Source organism: Chroicocephalus ridibundus, chromosome 8, assembly GCF_963924245.1.
Source record: "Chroicocephalus ridibundus chromosome 8, bChrRid1.1, whole genome shotgun sequence".
NCBI lineage: Eukaryota > Metazoa > Chordata > Aves > Charadriiformes > Laridae > Chroicocephalus > Chroicocephalus ridibundus.
The window spans coordinates 46,846,715-46,874,149 of NC_086291.1; the positions used below are offsets into that span (position 1 = coordinate 46,846,715).

Here is a 27,435-nt window from a genome sequence, read left to right on the forward strand (position 1 = left end):
GTTCAGTCCGCCCACCAGTGGCAGCACACAGCCTGGCTTGCCAGCACTCCTGTGCCAGAGAACAGGCGTTCTTCTATCTTGCCTACAACCTGCACCTTCTCTTTGTCTGTATCTGAAGTGTCAAATCCTATCACTATATATATACAGTTATTTTAATGAACTTCTTGCATAAAAACCTCAAAAACAGAGTATGGACTTTGGAAATAAGAAAGAGGATGATATTAATGAGTTCCAGTGCTTGCACATCTATGTTAAAACAGGTTGGTTACTGATTTTGAGATGGTAATTGAAGTGTTGTTCATTGTAATGCAAAACACAGTGATGGAGACATTACATCAATGTACTTCCTCCTCCCCTTGAAAGCACATACTTTTTGTTTTAATATTCCTCTGTTTGTTGCAGAAGTTTTGAAATCCAATAACTACAAATTTGGAAAGACCATTGTCAACAATTCTTTTCTAAATTACAGCCATTAAAATTGATTATTGGCATTAAAAGGAAAAGAGAAGGCAGAGAAGAAACATGGAATCTATTTTTATAACAAATTTTAAATCATATATTATTTTAATAATAAAATTTTATGAACTTGGCTGATATTTTCAAACAAGTCAAAGGGGGATCAAATTTTCATATCCTACAATTTCTGGCAGCTACACACTTTATCAACCTTGAAAGTTCTAATTAAAGTCGACTGAGTAACAGATAGACTATCAACACAGAGTTTTGTTTACTAATATAGAATTAAAATGTAGCCACTTCTTCGGATAATGCAAACAATCTTTAGAACTGTTTTCAATTCACAGTTTCATTTTGGACAATAGCAACTAATAACAACTAGCATTTAGCTAGTGCTTAATAATATAGTACGTCTTCCACTTCTTAAAACATTTTAGGAATTAGTTTTCTCTTGGTATCTGATACATTAAAATATAGTATCGATATCTGGATTAGGATAAGGAGATACATGGTTAAAAACAAAATCTCTGAACTGGGACATAAAGCCCAAAATCTCCAAGTAAGGAAGTACCGCTATAATACACATGTGATTTATCATTTGTCATCTCAACACAATAATGTGATTGTTTCTATCTAAAAAGCTGAAAATTATAGGCGAAATCCTGCTTCACTAATGCTCACAGAAGTGTCATCAGCCACCTTACATAAATGTTATGATAAAATAGGCATGAATGCTTCCAGTACAAACAAAAAAGTAAGGAGCACTACCACATAATCATATGAACAAAGACAATCAAAATATGCCTCCCTCAGAAGATGGACAGCTATTAGTAACATTCTTGACTCCTGTTCCCTCCCTGTTAATTTTCAAATTTCAAACCAATCTTTTCTTTTAACACAAAAAGCCAAAATGAAGCAATAGTTGGTAGAAAACAATTTTATTGTCTGAATATATCTATTTTGCATTCAATTCTGCTAAAGAAAATCAAACACTATCAAAAATACCAAGTAAGGTGTTCTTGGTAGATGTGTTATTAGCTGTTATTTCTTATAAGCGAATATATATTTTATTTCATCACGAGTAATGGTTTTGATCTTATTCCAGAGTGATATTCTACATAGTAATAAACAAACACTTACCGGCCCTCTCAAATCAATTAGTTCTTGTCTCATCTGGGACACAAGAGCTTCTTTAGCCATCAGAGCACGGTGCAGCCTCTCATTGAATTCAATCAGTTCCCCATGCATTTCAGCTACCTGAAAAACAAAGCCAAGAGATAATTGTGTTCTAAACTGAAAAAAAAACCCGCACTACATAACTCCTTACATGTATATCAACTTTTATTTATATTTTTTATTTTACCATACTCTCCAAGTACTGCATCTCATTGCTAATGCATTAGTTTGAACTGACCATTAAGAACAGACACTGTTATAATAATTTTGACTCATGCCTTGAAATGTAGGTTTTGATACTGAATTCAACAGGACAAAATGCAAGTCTATGTCCAATTCTATTCCTCTCAGAGGAGATCCTATAGCAACTGATTCTAATAAAACACCCATTGTCTTCTGTTCTCAGTTTATTTCTTTGATAAACACAGCACTCAACAAACTAATCACAATATTTTGAACTGGGAATAATGCAAAATGCACGAACTGCACTAAACTTTGTCAATAATTCATGAGTAATATATTCTGCACTCTTATTTGGAGTTTTAAAAGGATTGGAGCTAGAAGTCCACTCATCCCAGGCAAATCTGTGAGGGGTCAAAGGAGCACAAATACCACCATTACGCTGTGGCACAAGTTGTTGTGCACTGGTAAATAGTGTGGCTCCAAGCGTGGCCTCTTTGGACACAAAGTCTAGCTACACCTGTGCTCTCCATTTTTGAGTCAGAGTGTCAAGAAAGCACCCACTGATGCAGGATGTTTATGAAAGTGAAAAGGGCTGGATGAAAAGTATACCAATTTACAGAGGAAACTATGTTTAAGTTGGTTCCCTGGCAAAAGAAGCAAGAAACTATAATTCAAATCAAGGTTCAAGATGATATTGCGCTCTTGAATTTTTCTTATACAGAAGTGTAAGCCTATAGCTTAAGGGGGAAGAAGTCCAAAAGGACAAGGGTTTCCAAATAGAAAAGGTCTAAGTAGTAGCAGTAATGTGTTATCATCAACAGAATGTGATGGGGAAACTAGCAGAAACAGGGAGCAAGGCTAAAATAAACAATATTTGCATTGAGCAAGATTTTTAGCTACTCCTATCAGAACTATTATAGTATAAAATTGAAGAAAAGTTTCAGTTATGATGCATGACCCATCAGTACATAAGATACCTGGCAAGGGAGTTCTCTTGAACTGATAATGCCACTTGTAGCCTTAGAGCAAAGAAATTTGAGCCAAAAACGGTTTGTAGAATTATTTTCACAGGAAAAGACAGACTCTTCAGAAACCCCCACTTTTAGAAGTTTCCAAGTAAATCCTCCCTATATGACTCCCCTATTAAAGAAAAGGAATACTGACGAGGACCAGTATCAGAGGGGGAGCATCAGATGAGCAGTCCCAGGGCAGAGCAAGAAAAGCTACAATTTTAACAGGAGCAGTTAGATGAAAACCGAAGCAGTGACTGCTTGGCCCCTCTCCCCGGCATCGCAGGCTACTACAACAATGTTGTTAAACATATTTTTCAGGTTACAGCAACTCTTGAAATGTATCCTCATACAGTCATCAAAAGCTAGGAGACTAGTAGAGGCAATGAAGTAACATTATGAAAGCACAGCTGAATAAAATGACTATCAATCCACTACCTTCAATGATAGCACAGGGACTTGCACTACTGCCAAATCTCTTAGGAGTTCATAGTTTCCCTTCCAGAGGCAGTTCACTACTATCTATGAATTCCATACTTTCCTTTTCTTGGATTGCCACTCTGCCTTCTCTCTCTTCTCAGGGAAGTTCCCCAAGATAAAGCAGTTTAATTCAATTTGTTTAATTTAGTGCTTGCTTTTAATTCAGTGCTTTGTTCCAGACAACCTGTATCCTTCACATAATCAAAGCTAACAGAAAAAACAGCTTCAATTTGACAAGCCAGAAGCTGACATAATTGATTAAAAATAAAAAATAAAAATACTGATACCCAAGTTGAACTTCAAGTATTCTTTTCCAATTTCTTTTTATATTAGAGGAAGTCCTTCAAATCCAGTAATTCATCAGTGTGGCATACATGCAAAAAGAGCTAAACTAAGCACAGGTATGATTTGTCTAGACTGATATATTTCATTAATTCTGAATTTACAAACTATCCTGAAATGCTCAGCAAATTACAATCTAAAAAACCAGTAACAGTAATTGAACTAACAACAAACTCCTTGTAATGGAACTATCAGAAGTACAAAAGCTAAAGATTTCACAGAGTGATTATTTATTTGTTTGCCTGATTATGTAGGCAGGTTTAGATTAATATTGATGCTTTATCTAACACATCACAATACAAAAAAGCTTAGAACACGTCTGAGTTACCATTTAGTTTCACTCCTCACTTTCTGAACTACAAAGGTTTAACGTGGTATTACTGCAGTTTCAACAATCACAAGTGCTTTTTAAATTATTATTATTTATAGTGTACTAAAGCAGCTTTAGTTTGCTGCTTTTGTTTTTGTTCTTGTCAAGCATTTCTGTTGCAGTTAATCCCATTAGAAAAACTAACTTCCCAGACTCATAATTAGACTAGTCTCTGGCTCCTACTGATAAAAATCAGAACATTAGGATTTCCATGTTATCAGTTAATGACACCCTGTATTCATAGCTCAATTGTTCATTCAACATCAGCCTTGATAAAAAAGGTTCTTCCACTTCAAACACTTGCTAGTAATTAAGTAAGCTCATTTTGCGAAAACAAAAGATATCCAAATCCATATGAACTGCATTATGACTAACGTAGTAGGTGCCACTTAGCAAGCAGTTTTGCTTCATAAATTGCAAACATTTATGCACCAAATAAAATTGCCAACTGTACTAGTAATAATATAATGTCATTAACTCTGGATAAATTATTTTCCATCTGGCTTAAACACTCATTCCAGTTCAAGGTGAGGGGTGTAATATTTAAGAATATCACAAGCCCCTATGACTCAGGTTAATTTTAGCAGGTCATTGTTAATCACAGAGAGCCTGGGCTGGGAGGCAGAACTTCCCTGTGTTTCACATACAGAAAGACGCAATATGCTACTAGTTGCAAATGCACAGAGAGAAATCTGATAGTGGGTTGACTGGTTATCAAAAGCAATATACAAATTTATGAATGGATGCAAAACTCAGTAGTTTACATATCTGAAATCATGTTTGATATTTCAGTGCCTGTCTCTATCAGAAAAGCAAAATCCAAATTATAAGATGTAATAACTGACTATTTTCTCTCCTCTAATTTGGATGTCCTTGAAATAACTTTCTACTTGCAGACCCAATTAATATGTAAATTCAACAGCGCTCTCAAAACACTGGAAGTAATACAAAAATTTATGAGTGTCCCTAGCAAAGTTAAATAATAAAAAGAAAATTTAACAGCAAAAAAACAGCAAATCGCTTGTTATACACAATCAAAACAATAAGTTGGCAGGTATGTTACTTGCTCTCAGTGGAAGCACGTGTGTATTTTCCCCATGAGAAGATGCTCTTTTTCAAAAATCAACATTCTTCTATATTTTTCCCCAACAAAAATAAAGCCAAAGGTCTTCAAAAAAGAGCAGGTATCCTATTAAATATTAAGAATTTCATTTTTCTACAAGTGAAAAACAGTAAAACTCAAAATGGCAGACAGTTCAGACAAATCTATTGATTCAGCCATAAGATTCTGAGTCATTGTTTTCTTTTTCCAAGCTTCCATTTTGTATTCTTGACATTTCCATCTGCAGGCAAGTTACTTGGTTCAAGGCAGACTGAAAGATCCATTTAAGGATAGGGTTGGGTTTTGGTTGTTTCGGTTTGGGGTTGTTTTTTTATTTTGTTTGTGGTGTGGATTTTTGTTTGTTTGGGGTTTTCACTATAGCTACATAAAGTAAGCACAAGTCACAATTCATCAAAACCAGTAAAAAGAAATGTAGCTTTCAACTCAAAATACACTGGGAACTGTGCGCATTAGACAAGCTACATAGTAATGCTTGCAGTATTTCACAGTCTTTGTCAACTGTGTACCATAATACCAGTGTTTACCGATATTAATCCTGACATACAGAAGAGCTCTAACACACTGAACAGGAAAAACACTACTCTGGCAAGACCTGTGCCTGGCCAGAGAAAATGAAAGTAACCAGCAAAAGCAAAATCAGATACGCAGGATAATGAGTTTAATAAGTGTTAATAAGAGGGATAAAATAAGCGTTAACAAGAGTGATAAAAATCAGCATGTCTCTAGCTGCTGCATCCTTCCATGTATCCTTATAGCAAAAGCCAAAGCCCAAGATGCAAGATCTAAACAACAAAGTTCTAAACAAATCTCTGAACATTATTATGTTCCCCTAGATCCTTTAAGCTTCTCATTTCACACCTGGAGGAAGGTCTCACCTCATCTACTGTGTTGAGAGCACTATTCTGAATTACAACTCATTATCCTTTCACTAAGATTATCTTCATGAGCTAACACAAAAAATTTCAAATGTACAACGAGCATTTGTAAGGATAATCTGACATAAGCAATGAAGTAGAGTCAGTTACTATCAGACCACTTTTCATAAACATTCCATAGCCCACCTCCAAGAGAACAAGACTTGGAACTAAATTAATATTATTGGATACTAAAAATCATGGACTCAAAAAAAAGTAATTTGACACACCATAAAACATTATCTAGTGTAAATCACTTTGATTAATTAATTTTTTTCAAAAAAATGTTGACAGACTTATTTTTACCTACCAGGCTTTCCACTAGACCAGGTATTAACTGTCCTCCCATAACTTGCACAGATCCAACAAAAACACAGAGTGGCACAAGTTTTATATTTTGCTACACAAATGCAATTGTGGTTCCACACCTAATCCAAACCAATTGGTGAGCTCAGCTGACTTGACAGCATACGGATCCAGTATTTATTGACGACTGTGGAACCACAAAAGCATAATAGAAATGTTTCCTTTCTTGCTTATCACAGTTTTCTCATTGTGATCCCCCATATGCCATGTGTGGACCACAACAATAATCCCACACCATCAGCTACACCTTTTGGGCCCCAGTAGTCCCTTCTGGGAGAGGGCTGCTTAAAGTCACGTCAATCTGTGGTTTCATTACTCCACAGATATTAATTTGTTGTCACTTATGCCCTTGCTAGTAACTCACAGTTCCTAAGCTGCTAACCTTCCTTTTTTTCTTTAAAACGTGATAGATTAACATATTATGGTAACATATTCAGCAGTTGTTGCCATCCTTAAGATGCACCTTGGTGTTTGCTGTGTCCAGGGTGAAGGAAATCTTCAGTAGTGACCACAAAATACTGCTGCTCTTCATTCATTTCTGTCTACATTATGTGCAGGACTGTCAATCAGATGAGGAAACTGATCTGAATGAAAACACCTCGAAAATATTTTTTAATTCAAACCAGGTTTTCAAACAGTTTGCACCATGGACATAGAAACTACTGTTCCGTTACAACTGTGGAGTAGGTTCCTTGTGATACAGAAGCAGGATTCAAGCAACATATTGGCTGCTTAAATTGATTTGATAGTATGTGTTTACCAGGAAGAACTTTGTCCGTGTTTTCCCCAAGTATGCGATTTGATATAACAAAAGATACTACCTCTTCCTGAAATCTTGCCTTGACAACAGCTACCTGTCACAGTTAAAATACAGTGGGTAAAACAAGAAATAGACATGGTTCACCATAAATGCCACTGTTTTTCCCTTGTGGAACTTGCAGAAGAGACAACTTAACACCTACCACAGTTATTTACCATTAACTGAATGTAAACAGCAATGACTTAGAAATAAGTTTGTTTGTAAAGAAAATTAAAAACCCTGACCAATGCGCACATGAACAAATGGATCACTGATTGAGCGTGTGGTGATTCATGGGCACATCATTCTTGTCTCAGAAAAGAAAACTGTTCATCTTACTCAGCCAGGACTGGTCTGTCAATGAGAGAGATGCTGTACACAACATTCAGAGAACTATATATTCTGTTTCAAGAGTTGCACAAGAAAGAGATCTTGCCAGTTCACTTTGAGTACTATTGCACTTAGTAACTTAAAGTGTGCATTGCACACCCTTGGGAGTGAGCGGCCTACCTGAATTCTTTTCCTTTTTTTTTATTTGGAAATAAATTCTTACTGAGAAAATAAATATACACATATATAAAAGCATATTTCACAATTCTTATGAAATAAGACAGATTCCTACAAGAACTGCAAAAAAAAAAATCTACCCTTGTGGCAAAGTGCACTGGCCAGATGAAATAACATCTCACTGTATTTCAGTAATAGTTTACCTGACAAAAGCTACAGAAGGGCTTCCACAGAAAAGTGCTGACCAATTTACTAATTTAAGATGTGATTTCCATACTGACCTCAAACACAACTAACATTTAACAGCAAGGCTGCATGTCATGGTAAGACCTTTAAATAAAAAGATAAAATAGCTATTTACAAAAGTATCACTGTCCACTGATCTCATTTGCCTGCTGAATAAAATCTCATGCTGGACGCAAGTACGCTAATGAAGTAGCTGTCATGAATAATATGACTGTCAGAAGAAACACAAACAGAAGAGATCAAACTTGCACTGTTTATTCAATGCTAACAAGAACCAAAGATTTTGTTGGTTTGTTTTACAAAAGGTTATTTTTCAATTCTCTCCTATGAGAAAATGTTAAATCTAAACAAACAAGTGCTATTATTTAATAACTGTATTTGTAGGCATTTTAATATCTAGGAGAAAAAAAAAAAATCCATGTCTTTACAGAATCCTGCCAAAGAACACAAAACTTAACTTCATTGATTTCCAATAAAATGGGTCATGTAGTTCAATGAAATGGTGCTCAGAGAAGTTTTTAACTAAATTATTTAATATTTCAGAGTTTATTTCTTAAAGAAAGTCTTCTTTTTATTCTTGTCTTAGAATGTCATTAACAGGTAAGAGCACATACTGTTAATACAGTGAAAGATTCTAGGTTTACCAATAGTTTGTAGAATCACTTGGGGATCAAAAGTAATAAAAGAACAAATCAAAGTGATTTTCAGAAGAAAAGTATGAGAAAAAAAAAATATGACAAGCAGCCAAACAATCCTTCGTAGTCAGAGTTGTTTTTTTTTAAGCAGGTAACTAAGTTGCTCTGTGGCTGTCACCGCCTTTCCACATAATCATCTCCTGTTAAAGAATAAGTAGCACTTTATGCAGACATTACCAAAATTGCTATACCATCAAAGTTCCCCACTTCAGGACCTTAATTTACGACATAATAAAGAAATTCATTACAGTATAATGCTACCTGTTATGCTAAACTGAGAGACAATTCTACAAAGATGCTGAGACACACTGGTGAAGCTTTTAGTGATTTAAGGTACCTTCCCTGACCAGATAGCTTACTATGTGAGAAGGGATTTTGTAACAAAAAACCCAAACCTCATGTATTGCATCATGAACAAAGCCATATTCTCACATTTGAAAATCCTCCAATATTTAGAAACTTTGATTATCTGATAATATACTACTGAAAAATTCTTAGTAAAAAATAAATCTGAGCAAGATTAATTTACATCGTAACTCCACATTTTTTAAGACTGAAAGGCTTTTCGAACTTCCATTTACTAACAATGACAGCAGCACAAAGAACGTTAAAGAAAGTCATACAGCTGCTTTTCACATGATACTATACTATTTCCTTACTCCACTTCAAAAAAAAACCAAAACATCAAAAGGTCAAACATTTAAGAGTGTTTTAAAAAGCCACCTTACCCAACTACAGTGATACATGCCACGATTAGTTCTTTTTATGTAATTGCTGTCTCAAAAAACCCCTCTCAATACAGCTTAAAGTCATTTGAGCACTTTGAAATGAAATTGAGGAGATTAAAGTCAAAAATCTAGAAGGCAGTTTGAGTAAAAATAATCACTAGCACACTCTTGAGGCTTCAGGATGCAACTGGATGACGAATTACTTGTTCAACAAGGAAGAACAGAAGACATGAAAATACACAAAGTGAAACTCTCCAGAATGGTGAAAGCTTGGCTTAATATCCAAAATTACCATTGTAGACATTGTTTCAAATGTTTGAAACAATTCAGCTTTTCAGAAGAGCTGCCTAATTGTTCAGAAATTTAAAAAAAACATTAAACTTAACCTTTTTGACACATGTCAGATCTCATATCTAATATTCAAAAATAAACTCTCAACTCTAATCTACTGAATGTACTTATATGAACAAAGTGATTCACATCTTGAGTTCACATGATCGGCATATGCACCTTCCATGTCGGAAAAACAGTTTCCCAGCCTCACATACCAAATGCTCAGAGATCAATTTGTACAGCATAAAAATACAACAGTACACTTAACACATAAAAAGTTAAGTCTGTGAGCTTTAGGGAAAGGTACAAGAGTATTTTCAAGTTAATTAAAAGGCAAACTGCAGGCTTCTATGGCACTTTAAATTCCTACTGCAATTCCTAGTTAATTTATGTAGAAAAATTCCGACCCTTAGAAACGTTTCTTGTACAGGCTTCTACAAGGAAAGCCTTAGAGAGCTGGAAAGGATACTTTTTTAAACTGTTTGGTTTGTCTCCAACATTTCTGTAAGAATGAGTGTTTCTAGAGAACAATAAGGGATTAATATATTGTGATACAAGTTTCAGTTCAAAAGCCTGTTATTGCAGCAGAGGAGCTGGTCTCCTCATTCCCCAGTCCGACAGGAATTGTCTACGCCAGGAAACTGAAAATGCAATTGTCATTTATTGAGTCTTTAACAGAGCTCTCTCGTAATACAATTTAGTACATCATGAGCATAACCTACAATTTAACTTTGATTAAATGTAGGTTAAAGTCCACCACTAAAATTACTCTTGAATTGAGTTCAAAAATATCAAAGGCTGAAACGGCAAAGAAAGCTGAAGTCAGGCTCTCTCCAATAACATATCCTACAATGATTTTAAACACATTTTATTATTCATGGCTTGAGAGTTGTATAAATCGATCTACTTTCTCTTCTAAAACAAAATAGCATTCTAGTCCCAAAGCACATGACACTGGAAAACACATGGGAATTGTGAGAGGTATCCGAAGACCTATCAATACCCCAACGAGCTTTGAATTGGGGGTTTAGAAGAAACTGTGGTAACTAGATAGATTACTACTTCTAAGGAAATACACCATGTAAAAAAAATATGCAGAATTTTTACAAAAATTTCTCTAACACTATTAAGTGTAACATTTAGTAAAAAGTTTCTTTAAGCTTCTTTATTACTTCAGAATTTTCAGTTGCAACTTTTCTTTATCCACTTGGTTAAATCAATTGATTTATGGATCTTCAGATCTTCTATAGATTTATAGACGTCAATATCCTGATCAGCTACCAAGAAATGCAAGGGAATCTTTGTCTTCAGTTGAAATAGTCTACCAGGCACAAAAATAACAGCTACTAAAACTTCTTAAGTCCAAACATTTTTCAGACTCAGCTCTAGCTGAATGGAACTGCCAGAACCGCATTCAAGAGTGGTTTCTATCCTAATCCTCGATTTGGAACACAACACAGGCTAGCCTTTGAAAATAAGACTTCACATTTTTCATTTGCGGAGAGCAAAAGGAGTAATGACTCTTGGTAAATACATGTGTATTTTTATAGGCGTTACATCCTATTTTGAGTATGTTCTTACAGACTAGCGTGACTCAGATGCAAACTTTCTCCTCTGGATGTGATTTGCAACAAGGTTTTCCAGTGGTTACATCCACTGCTGCATCATCAGTGCTACTGCTAACACTGTCTTCCACAAACTCAGAAGCGTTACCAACAAATTCCTGAACATGCAGAACAAGCTTAGTGGAACTAAGGAGGATGCTTGTAAAGCCGAAAGAGATTTTACCTGTGTTCTTAATTATGATATTCTTTTGATAGGTACAGAACAGAGGAAAGGAGTCAGAAGAACCCAACCAAATGTATGCATTAGGGAGAGAATTAGTTTCACATGGTCCTATGAGAAAAGGATAACCAAGTATGAATGTTTTAGAAGAACTGTATTAATCTCTTTGATGCATGACCTGCATTTTCAGTCATCTTCATGTTAATCAGTTAATACGAGTATCCAATTTGAGAGTATTTTGGGCAAGAGAGAGAGAATTGTTTTACTTTTTATAAAAATGTTCATTTAATATTTAATAGGAGATATGGGTATTAGATATTAAATTCCATTACTTTTGTCTGGAAATCATTTGTATTTAAATTTAGGATGAAACCCTAATGTTTCTTTTTTTTTTTCTTTAATGAATTTTACGTTAGTCTTAAAAGTGAATCTTGCATTAGGAACTTTTTCTAACATGGTCATTATCAACAGAACTAGTAGCTTCCATCGTCTGTTTCCATACTGCCGTATTCAATAAGCTATACAAAAATGAAACACAGTTTGGCAATCAGAAAACACTACGAAAGCACAGAAAAAGCTACATATTTCAGTATGTCTGCATTTTAAAGCTCAACTGAAACAGCAATGGCTGCAATTATGTACTTAACTTATACAATACCTGAAACCTATTGAGTGTGATGCTTCCAACTTCACCACCACCAGTTATAACCTTAAGAAACTTTTTTATTTATTAAAACCTTCATTTTATACCAAAGTATAAATGTGTACCTTTGTTAGGAAAAGTATTTTTAATTATCTGAATTGCTTTAAATATGCTTTGAAGTTGAATGAACAGATTTGTATTTTAACCACAGAAGCCTGAAAATTAAATCTTCCAATTTTTTTCTTTTTAAAGGAGCAAATCAAACTTTTCCTTTACAATAAGAGGGAAAAAAAAATAACAACTAAGCAAAGGAATTATTTACAGCTTCAAATGTTACGTTACAATTCTGATTCTATAAAATTTGTGCAGTATAAACTTTACCTCAATCAATTTTCTTTCATAAGAGCTGGCTAGTTCCTCATTGTTTTCTACTTGCTTTTGCTCTGGAACAGTAAATTCACCATCAGTGCTCCAAATGTTTGGCAGAACTAAAACAAAGAGATACCTCAAATTAAAATGTTAAATTACATAAACACCTAAGACAACATGTTCAGAAGTAATAGCTCTAAAAGAAACAGTTACTAGAAGTATCAAAATAGGATGTAATATTAAACACTATTACAAGTACTGAAGTACAAACGCTGCAGGGAGCTTTCTAGTTAGCAATATTTAGACAGGTACTCTCAACAGAAAAAAAATCCAAAGTAAAAGCATTTGGCTGCTCTGTGATTACAGCCACCTAATATATGTAGGCAGTAAACAGCAATTCCTACCCAAAGCCTTTGAAAACTAAGCCTATGCTTCTCTTTTAAGTCTTTTTTCTGCTTCTCTTCCAAAATATCATTTCATATTACTTGCACAGACTTCTTAGATATCATACAAATTACAGAAAATAGGGCTGAGAATGGACATTCCATACCTCATCTGGTATTTCATGTTTTGGCATGAAGCAGAATCAGCTGTAGTTATTTCATTCCTGACAGTTAATTGGCTAATTTATTCCTAGAAACCTCCAATAATGTAGATTTCATGCTTCCCTGCACAATCTATTTAAATTTAAGTATTCTTCTGAGAACGGTTTTCTTGACAGCTAATCAAACTTCCTTCGGCTGCCACTTAAGTCCATTACTTTTCTTACCCACACTGAATAAAAAAAATACAGTTTATTCTATTCCTGTTCCTAGCTATCATTTATGTATTTGATGATCACTTTAAGGCCTATTCTAAGTAAGTTTCCTCTTCCCCAAGCTACACAAAGTCCAGTTCAACTTTTCCTCACAGATTGTGAATTTCTAAAAAAAAACAAAACAAAACAAAACAAAAACAAAAAACAAAAACCCAAACAAGTTAGCACAGATAAAGTAAACAAGCCATAACAAAAGAGGGGGTTAACAAATACTTTCACCATTTTTCAAAATCTAAACTATATATACAACTACTATCAGGTAGATAGAAGACACCATAACTCAGCTGACTAAATAAATACTCTTGAGCCTGGGAACTGATTTTTGCTTTGAGGAAGATTATATACATTCAGAAGTTTATTATTATTTTTGGTGAATTTTGAAAGCTATTTTAAGAGCTATTTCTTGTAAATCTTTCTTTAAATTCTTCAGCCAGAAACTTCTACGATCAGCATTTTCATATACATACATAAAGAGGTCTGAAAAATGGTACACATCGAAGTCTTGCTGATGGCTGAGAAATCAGGATGCTCATTCATTAAATATTTAAATACCAGTATCAAACTGCCCAGCCTATGGCAGTGATAACTCATTTTGAAAACTGGTATGATATTCTGAACTTGACACAGTTCTGACTCTTGGGCAATTTATTTATAATCACATTTGCTGAGTGTTTTTTTAAGTCACCGCAAAGCAAAGTATTATGCTGAGTTTCATTTATTATTTTAGGAAACTATTTAAAAGCCATACTCAATAGCATCTGATCTGATTATTGTAGCAAACACTGATTCCTCCCTATTTATAGTCATAAAAATAACAGCAGAAGCTCAATTTATTTTGACTCTTTCAAAAAAGTTTCACAGAAAGTCTAAACACATAGCATTCTAAAATCTACAATACATTTAAGTCTTTTGTTTTGATACCATTTGGAAGAAGATTAATCATCGTTGAAATTGCTCATTATGATAGGACGGCAGTGAAATTAGTTGTATGCAACAGTTTATGCCTCCCTGATGAACACAATTTCCTAACATTACAGCAAGAGGACAGCTGGGAGTTTTCCGAGTTTAAACAGATCAGAACTCCATGGCCCTGTCTACATGTAAGGCTAGTTAGAAGTCAAGAACCTCTGAGTGTGTAAATTAATATATAAGAAAGCGGTAAGAATTTTAGCTTAAAATGACAAAAGAGGAGAAAATAGTAGTTTCTTCATCCTATTTGCTTCACAAAATGGTCACAATCTCAGAACACAGTAAGAAAACAGGTCTTGCAAATATACTCTGTAATCCTTTGAAGCATGTAAGCTAATTAAGAACAAAATGATGTAAGACGAAGTTATACCACAATTGGAATTCAATAATTTTCCTTAAATTACACTACGATATATGTACTGAAAAGTACAAATACCTCTTTCTAATAAATGCAAGTATTCTTAATTATGAAGGCTCATATCTGAAAAAACAATGAATGCTTACGATGAGATACTGCAAGTTACAAATATAAACCATGGGTGTAATAGTTTCTCTAAATCTGGTAAAAGAAAAAAAACATTGTTTTGTTTCCCTCTCCTTTTTTGAATTGTATCTAAATACATTCGTTCTGACAGATTATTTGCATGCTTAAGTACTTCTTTTGAGTCAGAGGCCCCACTAATACTAAAATTCCACATAAATCTCCAATGACATGTAAGAAAAAAAAATTCATTTTATAAAAATACAACGTGTGAAGTTAAAATATAAGAAAAATTATTACAAATAGTGCATGTAGATGAAATTTATTCTGGTCAATACTGATAAATATTACAGAAAAATACTGTGGATTGATTAAATATCCTTTGAGCATAAAGCATACACGTATTCATTTTTAGAAATGTTGGTACCGTTCCATCCCCCCTTTTCATCTATAAAATCTGACCATCCTACTCAGTTTCTATTCTTATCACTCACTAATTTGCATAATTTTAACATGGCAGAATATAGCTAGCCTAGGAATATTTTTTTTCTTTTCCTATAATTACACTCATCATGGAAACTGTCAGTATCTAATGAAGGATAATTTCTGCTATTATAAGAAGCTTAAGCGATGGTTTTCGTGAATAATTCTTAATATGAATCACTACACTCCAGCAAAGTCGGAAGTAAAAACATGTGTTCTCACTAACAAAAATCCTTTCAAGGATGAATGAAGTTTTTAAACTACAGATAAGTAGAGTGACTAGCCCTTGAGAGAAGAATTAACGTCGTACTCATTCATACAGCCACTTACATGACCACAATATTGACAATTAAAAAAAAAGAAAGACGGTGCGAATTTGTGAAAAGCCACCTCATCTCTCAAAACACCTTCTGAAGTCAGTGGAAACCCAGGTCCCACCAGAAGATGATTCAGAATCAAGACTCCAAGTCATCAAGTGTCTTGGACACTTTTCTCACCACTGCCCACTGAAGAAAAACAGGTAATCCTATTGATAACTTAACTCGCTATCTTTCAGATACAAAATCTGCTCATTAGAATCAGAGCAATTAAGCAAAGAAAGTGAAATGTCTGGTCTTAATACAGAATCTATTTCAAACAGTCTGCAAATACTGATCTCCGAAACAACATTAACAGTATAATCTAGAGATATTAAACTTTCTCTTCTCAAAATAATTGTTCTTATGTTCCAATATCACGTTAACTTTTAAGTTATTTTTAAATTAAGTTTTCATCTGATAGCTTTTTCTGGAAAGTTTCTTACTGAAAAAAAGTAAGACCACCTATCTACCAGAAAATGCACTGTAAAAATATGTACAAAAATCTACATTGGTATTTTCTTAAAAGAAAAAGATATCAAATATGTTATTTTCACTATTGGGAGATAGTACTCTATCACGGTTGGAAGAGATGAATAAGGCTTATCATTATCTCTTGCTAACCCACTTTCATATAAATGATTTCATTTGCTTTGATGAAGACTTAGCAAGGAAAGCAAAGACTTCTTGATTGTTTCTACTCAGCAGTAATTTAATAGTATGCCATCACATAACATTCTTTTTGTTTGATATCAATCTGCATTACAAAGCTGTTCGCAAAACAGCAAATAGCCCAGTCAGAGATGCATCAGGGACAGTTCTCATAGAAACAGAACTGCCATCTTCTCACATGCTGATATTTTCCAATAGAGGGAGGTCTGATGTCATACTAGGTAGCATGTGGAAGTGTGAACCATGTCCTAAGCCACACTAGGACTGTTTTGTGTGGCTTAAGTGTTGGTTACGGACCAAGGCTTGCGCAGGATTGAGTGTCTGGTCATCTATGCATTCCAGAATCAATCAGAAAAGAAAAAAAACACAGATTCTTTAAACCAGACACATGGCTGTTCACTGGTTATTCTTTCATTGTCAGTTTTTATACAACTCCAGGAGTCACTTCCCATCATTTGCTTACTATACCTCTGCCTCTAATAAACTCTGTCTCAATGGTAGCATACAGAAAAACAAACCCTGTGCACGGATTATTTTTATTCCCTTCATTTTATCCTTACCTTCCACTGTTTGCCCTTCTCTTCTGAGCATCTGGACAGCGCCTACATACTTCTTAAGTTGCACTTTCAGTACCTCATTTTCTCTGTTCATAAAAAGAACAGAACAAATAAATATTATTATTATTTTCTCAAAGCAGAGAGAAGCCCCTTTCAATGGAAACAAATATACTACCTGTAATAATAAGCTTTAGTTAAGTTGTGTCAGCAGGATGAAAAAAAAAAAAATTACTTACACATTAAATAACACATCAACAGCAGAGTACCAGGAAAACTAGTTTTCCAGGGCCACATAAACACATCAGTGAAATAGATTATCTCATAAGCAAAAAACATTCATTAACTGTTTAATTTAGATTTTCTATACTATACTACACTAATGGAAAAAAAAATGACACAGTCTATCTAAATCAACTGTCAATTAAAAAAATAAAGATGGGATACTAGACAAGGAAATTCTGAACAGCCAGTATAAAATTAGATAATCATTTTCCTAGTTGTCCAAGTATTTAATGTCAAGCAAATAAGAATTCAGCTATAGAAACAGACTTTATCACTGCAGGAAAATGACAGCAATTCAGCAAGGTAACATTTTTCCACATATCATTCCTAAATAAAAGCCGTAAGAGAAGAAATTAAGTTAATCACTTTGACTGTTATATTTCAGTGCCTGTGCCCTTCTGATTTTTCTTTCGGAAGTATAAGTATTCAAACCAGGTAGTATCATAGCTCCACCTAACAACATTAAGCACCTTAGTTTACATTTGAGAGGGAAATAAAACAGATTCTAACCAAAAGAATTTTAAACAAAGCTGACAAATCGCATGTCTGAAAAGTCAATTATCTGTTTAATCCCATTCAGTTAACTAAGTACGACAGAATTATTTATACAGAAGAAACATAACTAAAATGTGTTGTAAGACAATGAATGCAGACAACTTTTACTCTTCTTTAAGACAACATTAGGATAGAAATATCCAGGTGCTACAGGTGCAGCACATATCACATACAATAAACCCACAACTGGTTAGACAGAAGAGAGAACATGGACAGGTCAAAATCATGCCAGAGGAGTGTTACAAGCTCTAGGAATGATGAACCCTTGATATGTAACAGATTACAGAAAGCTGTAAACAGATTATACACAAAAAAGTAGACATTTTATTTATGAGAATTTATTTATGAATGAGAAGTATTCAGAAACACATGCAAATATATTTTATGGTCCTTATCATACTATATATATACTCATACACACAAACACAAAAAAAAAATATATCATATATACACACACACGCAAAAATAAACTGCTGTTGTGAGCAATGCCACCATATTCATATATAAAAACCCTAGACTAGTACTATATTCATATTTCTATGGATTTCAAATCAGTTTTCTGAACTACGTAACCTCAATTTTATTCAGTCTGTTAGTAAGAGGTTGCTAAATAATTTAGAAGAAACTATTGATTACCCAACTATCAAATTTTAACGAGGTCCTTGATGAGTTTATGATATTTTTCATTTCCTAGACTACAAAGAACAAGTCAGTTTTTCCACCAGAAATGAACACTGATATTCAGATTAAAGGGGGAAAAAAAGTCAGAAACACAGTTTAATTCTATCTACTATATTGAAACAAGTCTAAATAATTCATTAATGAAAAATATATTCAGATGACAGCTAGACAAAAAGCTTTCTCACCAGAAGTGTAAATACATTTGCATGGAAATAACTGTATACAATTACAATATATTGAGGTTTAAAGATTCTCATGAAATAATCATACGCCATCTCATTTCTACATTTGAGAATAGACTCAGTGCCTTCCGTCTGTACTGAGACAGCATTAAAAAAAAGAAAAAATCCTTTTTTTACTATTGTGGCTATCAATGTAAAATTGATACAGTACAAATGAACTTCAGAAAGACTTTAATTCACTTAAGGTTTGTGATACAAGACTGAAATTCAAAGTAGGATACTATGGCCCAGTCACAATTTTCTAATATGCCTCTTTATCAACTTATTCTTTCTCATTCTTTGACATTTTTCTCACTACTACTATTTAGCTAGATTCCAAAGAGGGCCCATCCTGATTTACATGAATTTATATAGCTCTTTTTATCAGAGCATGTTTTAAAAAAATAAATTAGCAAGCACTCACTAAAAAAATCTTTAATGACTTCAAGAGGAATTATATCAGATATCCATAGCAAGTATTTTACAGAAAGAGAAACTCACGTATAGGACTTAAGGGTCAGATCTGCAGAAATTCTTGTTGAGCTGACCCAACAGTGCTACCTATTGTTGAGGATGTTAAATACTTCTAGGCATAAGTAAAGCATAAAACAAGTTCACATTTTGGGAAACATATACCTGACTTTTATGCATATAATGAATGAAAAGATAGCATGCAATATTACTGGTATATGCATATCCTCACCAAGAAATTAATTCATGCCAGGAAAAGTAGCAACTGTTCCTTAAGGACTCTGATAACAGAGAGGATGAATGTAACAGGATAACAAGCAGCATGTTCTCACATCAATGGGAGTACAGTGGAAGAGAGATGCTATTCACATGGAATGCAGCAGTGGATCAGCTGCCCTGCTGGGACTTCTGCTGTGTTCTTGAAGAAGGACAAAGGCCCTGCAGGTGAAATCTCCCCCACCTTCCTTGTGCTCTAGCATACCGTTTAAAAACTATGGGGGCACAAGGGGAGTTGAAGGAGGTTGGTTATTTTCCAGTAATGTCCATAAAATTTCTGTAAGAAATAGTTATGCTTATTGATGCGTGTATACGTACATGAAGCACAGTTAAAGTCTACTATGCAAGTCAAAGTAGACACATCTTATGTATGTCAAAATAAGATTTCTGGCTGTTAATACAAATGAATACCAGTAAGAAAGTGTTTTAGAAGAGCTGACTTCCAAACATTTCATTAAAAGGTTAAAGAACAATATACCTTTAAGTTATGATTTTTGTTGCAGAGGAAGAGGCCTTATAGGACTTATTTTCCTATACCTTAAGATAAAAAGAAAAAAAAAAACCACATAACTAATTCTGGAAAAAGATACAGAAATTCCTCTAGTGCTTCCATAAAATGAGCATGGTAAGACAACAATTTGAAGAAGAGTAATTTCTCATGTATCTCAACTATAGAGGCCTGAAAAATACCATAATTAAGTTTCTGGCACAAACACCAGATACTAACAAGTGCTTTCTGTGGAGCTTGCTCCTAAAACTTGTCTTATTTTTAAATTCAGGGTTGCAAAAAAAAAAAAAAAACAAAAAAAAAAAAAACCCAAAAATCCAACAGATGTCTGTCTTGATAAAAACTCAGTATTTTAGAAAGCACTATAAAGATACCATCTCCAAATAATTTAAAAAATTACATTAAACTTGAGAATGAATTAAAATAAACAGTGTACAGCAAGAATATGTAGAATCTATATGCAGAAGTTGGGTTAGATGACTTCCAGAGATGTCTTCCAACCTGAACTACCCCATGATCCTACTACTAGCAGGTGAAACATGACAATTAATTGTCATAATATACACCCTAAATGAAATAAGAAAAATGAGAACTATTACTTATAGAAATGGAAGTTGAACTATATACAATATAATGAGATTATAGTATAAAACCAAGCTCTGAAAAAAAACTGTGACAAGGAATGATGTGATAAACTTAACTGCTTGTCGTGAAATACAAACACCATAAGCATGATCAACTGAAAAGTATTCTCACGATAGCTTTACAACATAGACTGTGCTCAAATCTAAATTATGCTCTATCTTAGCACTGATATTACATCTGAAAAAGCAAAAAATGGCTTTATGGATAAGAAATATGAGGAAGTTGTTTATCTTATCTCACGTTTTATAAAATGGTTTTGTAACTGTGACATGTCACTGACTAACTAAGCAGGGAACACATCATTGAATGTAGGAATATTCAAATTAGTTTTCAAAAGCAGAGACAAGAGATATTTTTTCTTCTCCCTAAGAAGCTACTTAAGGTAGTGATGCAATCATTTCAAAATGCTCAACACATCATTTCACCCATCACTGAAGCACTGTGGCTCTGACGGAAGTGTTGTAAAACAGATTAATATAAAATGCCAAATCCAAAAGCAGTGTGGCTTAAATAATACAGACACTAGATAAAAGGAGTCAGATTAAGTTACAAAATGTACAGTAAACAGAAGGTACATAAAAGTATAAGATAAAGCATTGTCAAATTCTCATCCCCCATTTCCCTACAGAGTGCATTATCACCTTCTCTTTCTATCTGCTTTTCTTGCTACAAAGCCTGTCCTTTGCAAAATGCTTTCCTCCAACATTTCTGAATATAGTCTAAGAATATGCAATCTGAGATTATCCAATTTCACAGTCAACTTCAATGAATTTCTTTGCCTCGCAAAGGGATGTAATAGTATTCCATACAGAAAAAAGAATCTCAATTAAAAAAATTTACCACTGCCAAGAAGCCACTGGCACGACATAATCCATGCAATTTGAGAAAGACTCATTGACAAGGAAAAAAAAAAAAAAGAAAAACAACAAAAAACCAGCTTATAAAATTATGCTAGAGAGTCTATTTAATCTATTCTATCGGAAGGCTAGGAAATAGGTTAAATGCTGAGACTGCTCCTTTTTAAACAATATCATAACTGTTATGAAAGAGCTATTCAAATACTTTACATGGAAGAATGAGATTACCACTACTTGAAACTAAAATGACGTAAGAATTTTTCCATTTTTCGAAAAGAACTTTGGAAACTCAGAAAAATTTCTCTAAGTAAGCTAGCATTTTGTCTAGGAGACCAGAGATGCTTCAGAGAGTCTAGGAGACTAGCCAAATAAATCAATTTTGCAGATATCCAGAAGCAATCATTTCAACACTGACTGATGTGTCACTGAAATTCGTGTTCTCAAAACCTTCAGGGAGATATTTACGTCAAATTCTTCACAAGAGCTTTGGGGACACATAGAAATAGCATCTCTCATAATCCGACGCATATTTGTGCATTAAATTACAATAGTCAGATTGTTACTGAATGATTTTCCTTGCCTTAAGATGTTCAGAATATTACAGTTGAGGAATTTTTTCTACTCTGGTCATGTGATCAATTGTCTTCAAGGTAAACAGTGAGATTTCACTATTACAAAATATCTGAAACTTAGTTTCCTCTCACTCACCTAGTGTATATGCAGCACTTACAAAGCATTTCATAATATTTTTTTTATTTCAAATTCTTCAAATTATTCAGCTTGCCCAAATTCCAGGTTTAAAATATTATTTATTAAAAAAATTGTACGACTCTTACTATTGCAGTAGCATCACCTACAGTGTACGAAGTGAACAAACAAAATAATTTAGAAGAAAAACCTATATTCCAAAATAACTATATGCAAAGTTTCTTATGTGCTAGAAAATGAGCTGCAATGAATCATTAAAGAAATTCATCCAAAGTCCAAAATAACCGGTGACACAATGATTTTTTGTACCTAAGCAGCTCCCAACACTGTTTTCGTCTTGTGCCAAGGTAAACTGACTTTTAGAAGAACAATCAACACAACATACCCAGTCACTGTAGCACTAAGATAAATTAAATAAAAGTCTCTGTAATAATAAGAAAAATTAAATAAACTTGTTAAAAATAGCAAGTTAGTCTAAGTGAGCATCTCTTTAGATCCTGTTGTAAAAGCTCCATATCTAGTCTTTAAAAAGGTATGTGCATGACAAATATCTGATTCACCCATATGTCACTGCAAATTCTAAAACTGTGGGGGAAGTGAGTCAAAGAAATATGAATATACAACTCCTATACCCTGAAACGTGAATATTAAATGATGAAGTATTTGCATTGTCTCGATTGCCCTACATCACATGAATGTCAAACCCACTTAGGCATATCTCTCCTTCCCTCAAAGTGAGTAGATCGGTATGATGTGTAATCAAAAGCAGAATTAGTACCATTCTAAATACTTTCTTTTTAAGAAAGCTTTATATTTATCATTTTCAGATACTAGTTCTGCTCTGCAATAAAAAGCTTACAGAATCTCATCTGTGGTACTTCATGACTGACACTAGGCACTCTGCACATGCAGAAAACAAACACTTCTCTTTGTGATAAGGCACAGATTACTAATCTTGTTTAACATTCAGGATAGGTTTGTTGTTTACTATACATGTGATGTGAATCATTCCCAATATCTTAGGCATCATAGGTTACTCCAGAGCTTATTTAGAATTGTAAGAAGAAAATCAGGCTATTACGGGAGCATTTGCCTTCAAAAGCCTTTCTTAAGATAAATCACATTTATATAAGGGGAGAGTTAAAATTCTTTTCTTTTGGCATAGCTGCAGCACAAAGTCAAGCTGCAGGCAAGTCACTACCAGGCCAAGGTTGTTTTAACACCTTCATTAGTGACCTGGACACTGGGACAGAGGCCAAGGTTGTTTTAACACCTTCATTAGTGACCTGGACACTGGGACAGAGTGCATCCTCGGCAATTTCACCGATAATACAAAACTGGGGAGCAGCTGATACACCAGACGGTTGTGCTTCCATTCAAAGGGATCTGGACAGGCTGGAGATTTGGACTCAAACAAACCCCTTGAAGTTCAACAAGGGGAAATACAAGGTCCTGCATCTGGGGAGGAATAGCCCTAGGCACCCATACATGCTGGGGGCTGGAAAGCAGCTCTGCAGAGAAGGATCTGGAAGTCCTGGTGGACAACAAGCTGACCACGAGCCAGCAATGCACCCTTTGCAGCATAAAAAGCCAACAGCATTGGCACTGCATTAGGAAGAGCACTGCCAAAGGGTGCCAAAGGGTCACTGACAACACCATTGCCCAGAGGGGTTGTGGAGTCTCTATCTGTGGAGCTACCCAAAACCTGACTGGAAATTGTCCAGAGCAACCTGTTCCAGGTGACCTTCCCAGAGCTAGAGGGAAGCAGATGCACCACTTCAGAAACTGGTACTGTTGATACTGTTTGGCAACGACTGTTGCTTATGATACAGTGGTTGATAAAGCCATGAAAACCTGACAACAGGACAAGAAAAAAACATCAGCCCAAGGAAAACAAAATCATGCATAAACAATCAGATAGAAGGACGACAGATCGGATGGAAATGTCACTGAAGAGGATGGATAATCCATTATTTACTACTTACATACGTGAGGGTACATACAGAACGCTACCTGTGTCAGCAGCAGCCGACACATATTCTATATAACTGAAATCAATAATTAAATACATAAATATTCCAACTCAATTTAACTGACACTAGGATCTGACTGACGTACGAACTTGGGAGGAGATGGGTCCCCATACTACTCTCAGTGTGGAACTATATAAGACATGTACCAGAGGAAATACTGTGGAATAATGTTAAAATGAAACAGTCTCCAAAAGTCCACACTGGCTCTAGATCAGACAGCCAGAATCCCAAAAATCTATCTTCTGCATTTTTGAAAAAAACCCTACATTTTACACATTCATTAAATCAGACATTTACTCTACTAGAATGAGCATTTCATTATTCTGGGACAGCAACATCAGCCTGTTCACAATAAACAATGACGCGGTGTTCCCCTCTGTTCCCCACACTGTTCCCCTCCTCACCCCCTTATATTTTAAAGCTGTATCAGATTTGAGGTTTGGAAAATACTGTTTGCAGACAGCACCAGGTACTTTAACAACATTAAGAATATCATATACGCAATAGAAGGAAAAAAACCCAGGATCTTTATATTGTGATTTGTTCCAGACTGGACAGACAGCTAGACCAAGAATCTCCAAATTATCAAGTAAAATAAAAATTAATTTAAAAAAGGAAAAGGGAGGGAGGACAGAACTGGGCAAAACAGATATAAGAAGAGAGAAAAGTCTTCTTACATTTACCTTACACATATGAGAGAGATATCGAGGTGCTGGAGCGAGTGCAGAGGAGGGCAACGAAGCTGGTGAAGGGCCTGGAGAATAAATCTTATGAGGAGCGGTTGAAGGAGCTGGGACTGTTTAGTTTGAGGAAGAGGAGGCTGAGGGGAGACCTCATCGCTCTCTACAACTACTTGAAAGGACATTGTAGAGAGGTTGGTGCTGGTCTCTTCTCACAGGTAATTAGCGATAGAACAAGAGGGAATGGGTTCAAGCTGCAGCAGGGTAGGTTTAGGCTGGACATTAGGAAAAAATTCTTCACAGAAAGAGTGGTCAGACACTGGAATAGGCTGCCCAGGGAGGTGGTGGAGTCACCATCCCTGAATGTGTTTAAGAGTCATTTAGATGTGGTGTTGGGGATATGGTGTAAGGGAGAACTTTGTAGAGTGGAGTTGATGGTTGGACTCGATGATCCCAAGGGTCTTTTCCAACCTAAATGATTCTATGATTCTATGTATTCCTTTGTATTTAATCTCATTATCTAACTGTTGCTATTTTCATGGCTTATTTTTCTTAGTATTAGTCTACTTACTTTTGAAAATTAAACTTGATGTTCTCATAAATTCAGCTCACTAATATTCTTTCCTCTGGAGCTATAACAGTGGTTTAACTATCATTTTAAACTCTCATTTCCTGTTAACACTTATCAAAACCAAAAACACAAGCCCACTAAATTTCAAAGGTTTTCTTCAGTTTAAATTCAACTAAAGTCCATGGGATTTTTAGTCCTAAATCACTTATGTTCTACTGAGAACTAAACTACTTGAAAATGATTTTTTTCTTGTATGCAGAATTCCACTGATGTTACATTTTATGACACTTTCAGCGCTTCTTACCGTGCCAAGGCTTGGACTTTCGTGGCATGTCGCTCTTCCTGTTCTGCTACTTTCCTTCTCCAGTTGTCCATTTCCTGCCTTAGCGCTGCAGAATGCTCCATCTCTCCATCAAGCAGATTTCTCAGAGACCTGGAAGAAGGCAGCAGCCTCTGTTAGAACGCTGCAAACACCACTTAGTAATTAAGAGGATACTCTACAAATCACAGAGTAGGTTGCCTGAACAATACTATTAATGTCATCCTAAAATTTCATTATTCAATGTAATAAATTCACCTGATTTGATTATACAAATATATGAAAAGCTACAAGGAAAAAGGACCCAATCAGAACAGTTGTAAGTGCTTACTATTAGTTTGTATTACAATCTCGTCAACATGGCCAAAGCACAATCTATTATGGTATCTACTGTACTACCAGGCAGAAAACAGGTCTCAATTCTTCAGTGCAAACATATACATCTCAGGAATAATCTATAAGCATATTGCTACAAGCTATCTACTAGCAAGAGCAGGAGACAGGCAGGAATCTTGCCTCTATTGAGGGCACAGCCATAGACCTTTGTGTAAAATCTTTGATAAGATAGCAAAGGTCAGCATGATGCATAATAGTTAAAACCCAAAGTATCCTGGTCCCTCCGCCAAAAATAATGTGAAGCTGAATGGGGCAATAACTTGCAATTACGGGAGTGGGGAGGGTGAGAGGCAGGAAAATGGGATCAGTTGGTAGTCACAACTTCTGGGGAAAAAAAACATTAAAATACCTATAGAAAAGTGTAAGTTACCAAAATAGCTGTACTACAGCATAACAACGGTGCACTTTGAATAGATTTGTATTTTCATTCATCTAATGACGTGTTCCAATAAACTAAGTACATACAAAGTAGGTTTGATAACATTTTAAACAAGTGACTTATCATTTTTACATTTACATCATCATTTTGCCCCAAATGAACATAAGGACACAGACAAATGACAGCCACTTTCAGCATAACAATGTTAGACATCCTACACTACTTTGCACCAGAAGGGGAAAAAAGGAAATTTTCTGAATATTTGTGTAAGGGCAAACTTTTATTCATTTGCAAAGCTACCTTAAGAGATCTTAAGAATATTTTGACTATAAGTTTTGGTTTTGAAAAAGCTACAACAGGCAAAAGCTCGTAAGATAGACAGAGTTACATGTGATTCAAATTCAAAGGAAAAAGCTGATCTGCAAACATTACTCTTCGGTATCAACAGTTGAATATTGAAGTATTAAGCTTACCTTTCACGGAAAGATAATACATAATCAAAAAGATCACACAAAGATTATGCAAATCTTTACACAAAGGACATCTTGGACTAGAGAACAGATCTTTTTAAATTATAGTGCCTCTTGACTAGGAAAAGAAAAATACCTATTTTGTTCTTCCAGTTCATCCTTTCTATTCATCATGGCCACAATAGCTTGGCGAAGTTCATCTAAAGAGAAGGAACAAAAAAAGATTAATTTCTGTGTGTATTTTTTCTCATTTCAGATCTAAAAGTTGTGTACATAGTGGCACTAATTCAGCAATGTGCTTAAAATGATGCTAACATCATTTGCTATTCAACAAAGCACATAAAAATGCTCTTAATCTCATCACTAATTTGAGCAATCTTTCAAAAATTAAATTCAAATTAAATTAGTCTGCATCTGGCTTTAATACAAATGTTTACAAGTTTGCCTGTGGCTGCAGCTCTATTGTTTTAATTGCAGATGTATGGGACAATGCACCTTTTCATGACATGTATATTAATGAGAT

The 27,435-nt window shown here is 34.7% G+C and overlaps 1 protein-coding gene across 4 annotated transcripts in view; it reads right to left on the reverse strand.

Annotated features, from left to right (window-relative positions):
- The window catches only part of SNX29 (sorting nexin 29), a 120,464-nt gene that overhangs the window by 61,771 nt on the left and 31,258 nt on the right, over positions 1–27,435 (reverse strand). For 3 of the 4 annotated variants that reach the window (XM_063344366.1, XM_063344367.1, XM_063344365.1), the window contains exons 12-16: positions 27,049–27,112; positions 25,653–25,781; positions 16,864–16,946; positions 12,538–12,644; positions 1,597–1,713 (exon numbers count right to left, since the gene is read on the reverse strand). In XM_063344366.1, the coding sequence (XP_063200436.1) occupies positions 1,597–1,713; positions 12,538–12,644; positions 16,864–16,946; positions 25,653–25,781; positions 27,049–27,112 (500 nt within the window). Of the gene's footprint in view, positions 1–1,596; positions 1,714–8,545; positions 8,808–12,537; positions 12,645–16,863; positions 16,947–25,652; positions 25,782–27,048; positions 27,113–27,435 lie in introns of those variants that run through there. The other variant, XM_063344369.1, reaches the window with a different exon arrangement.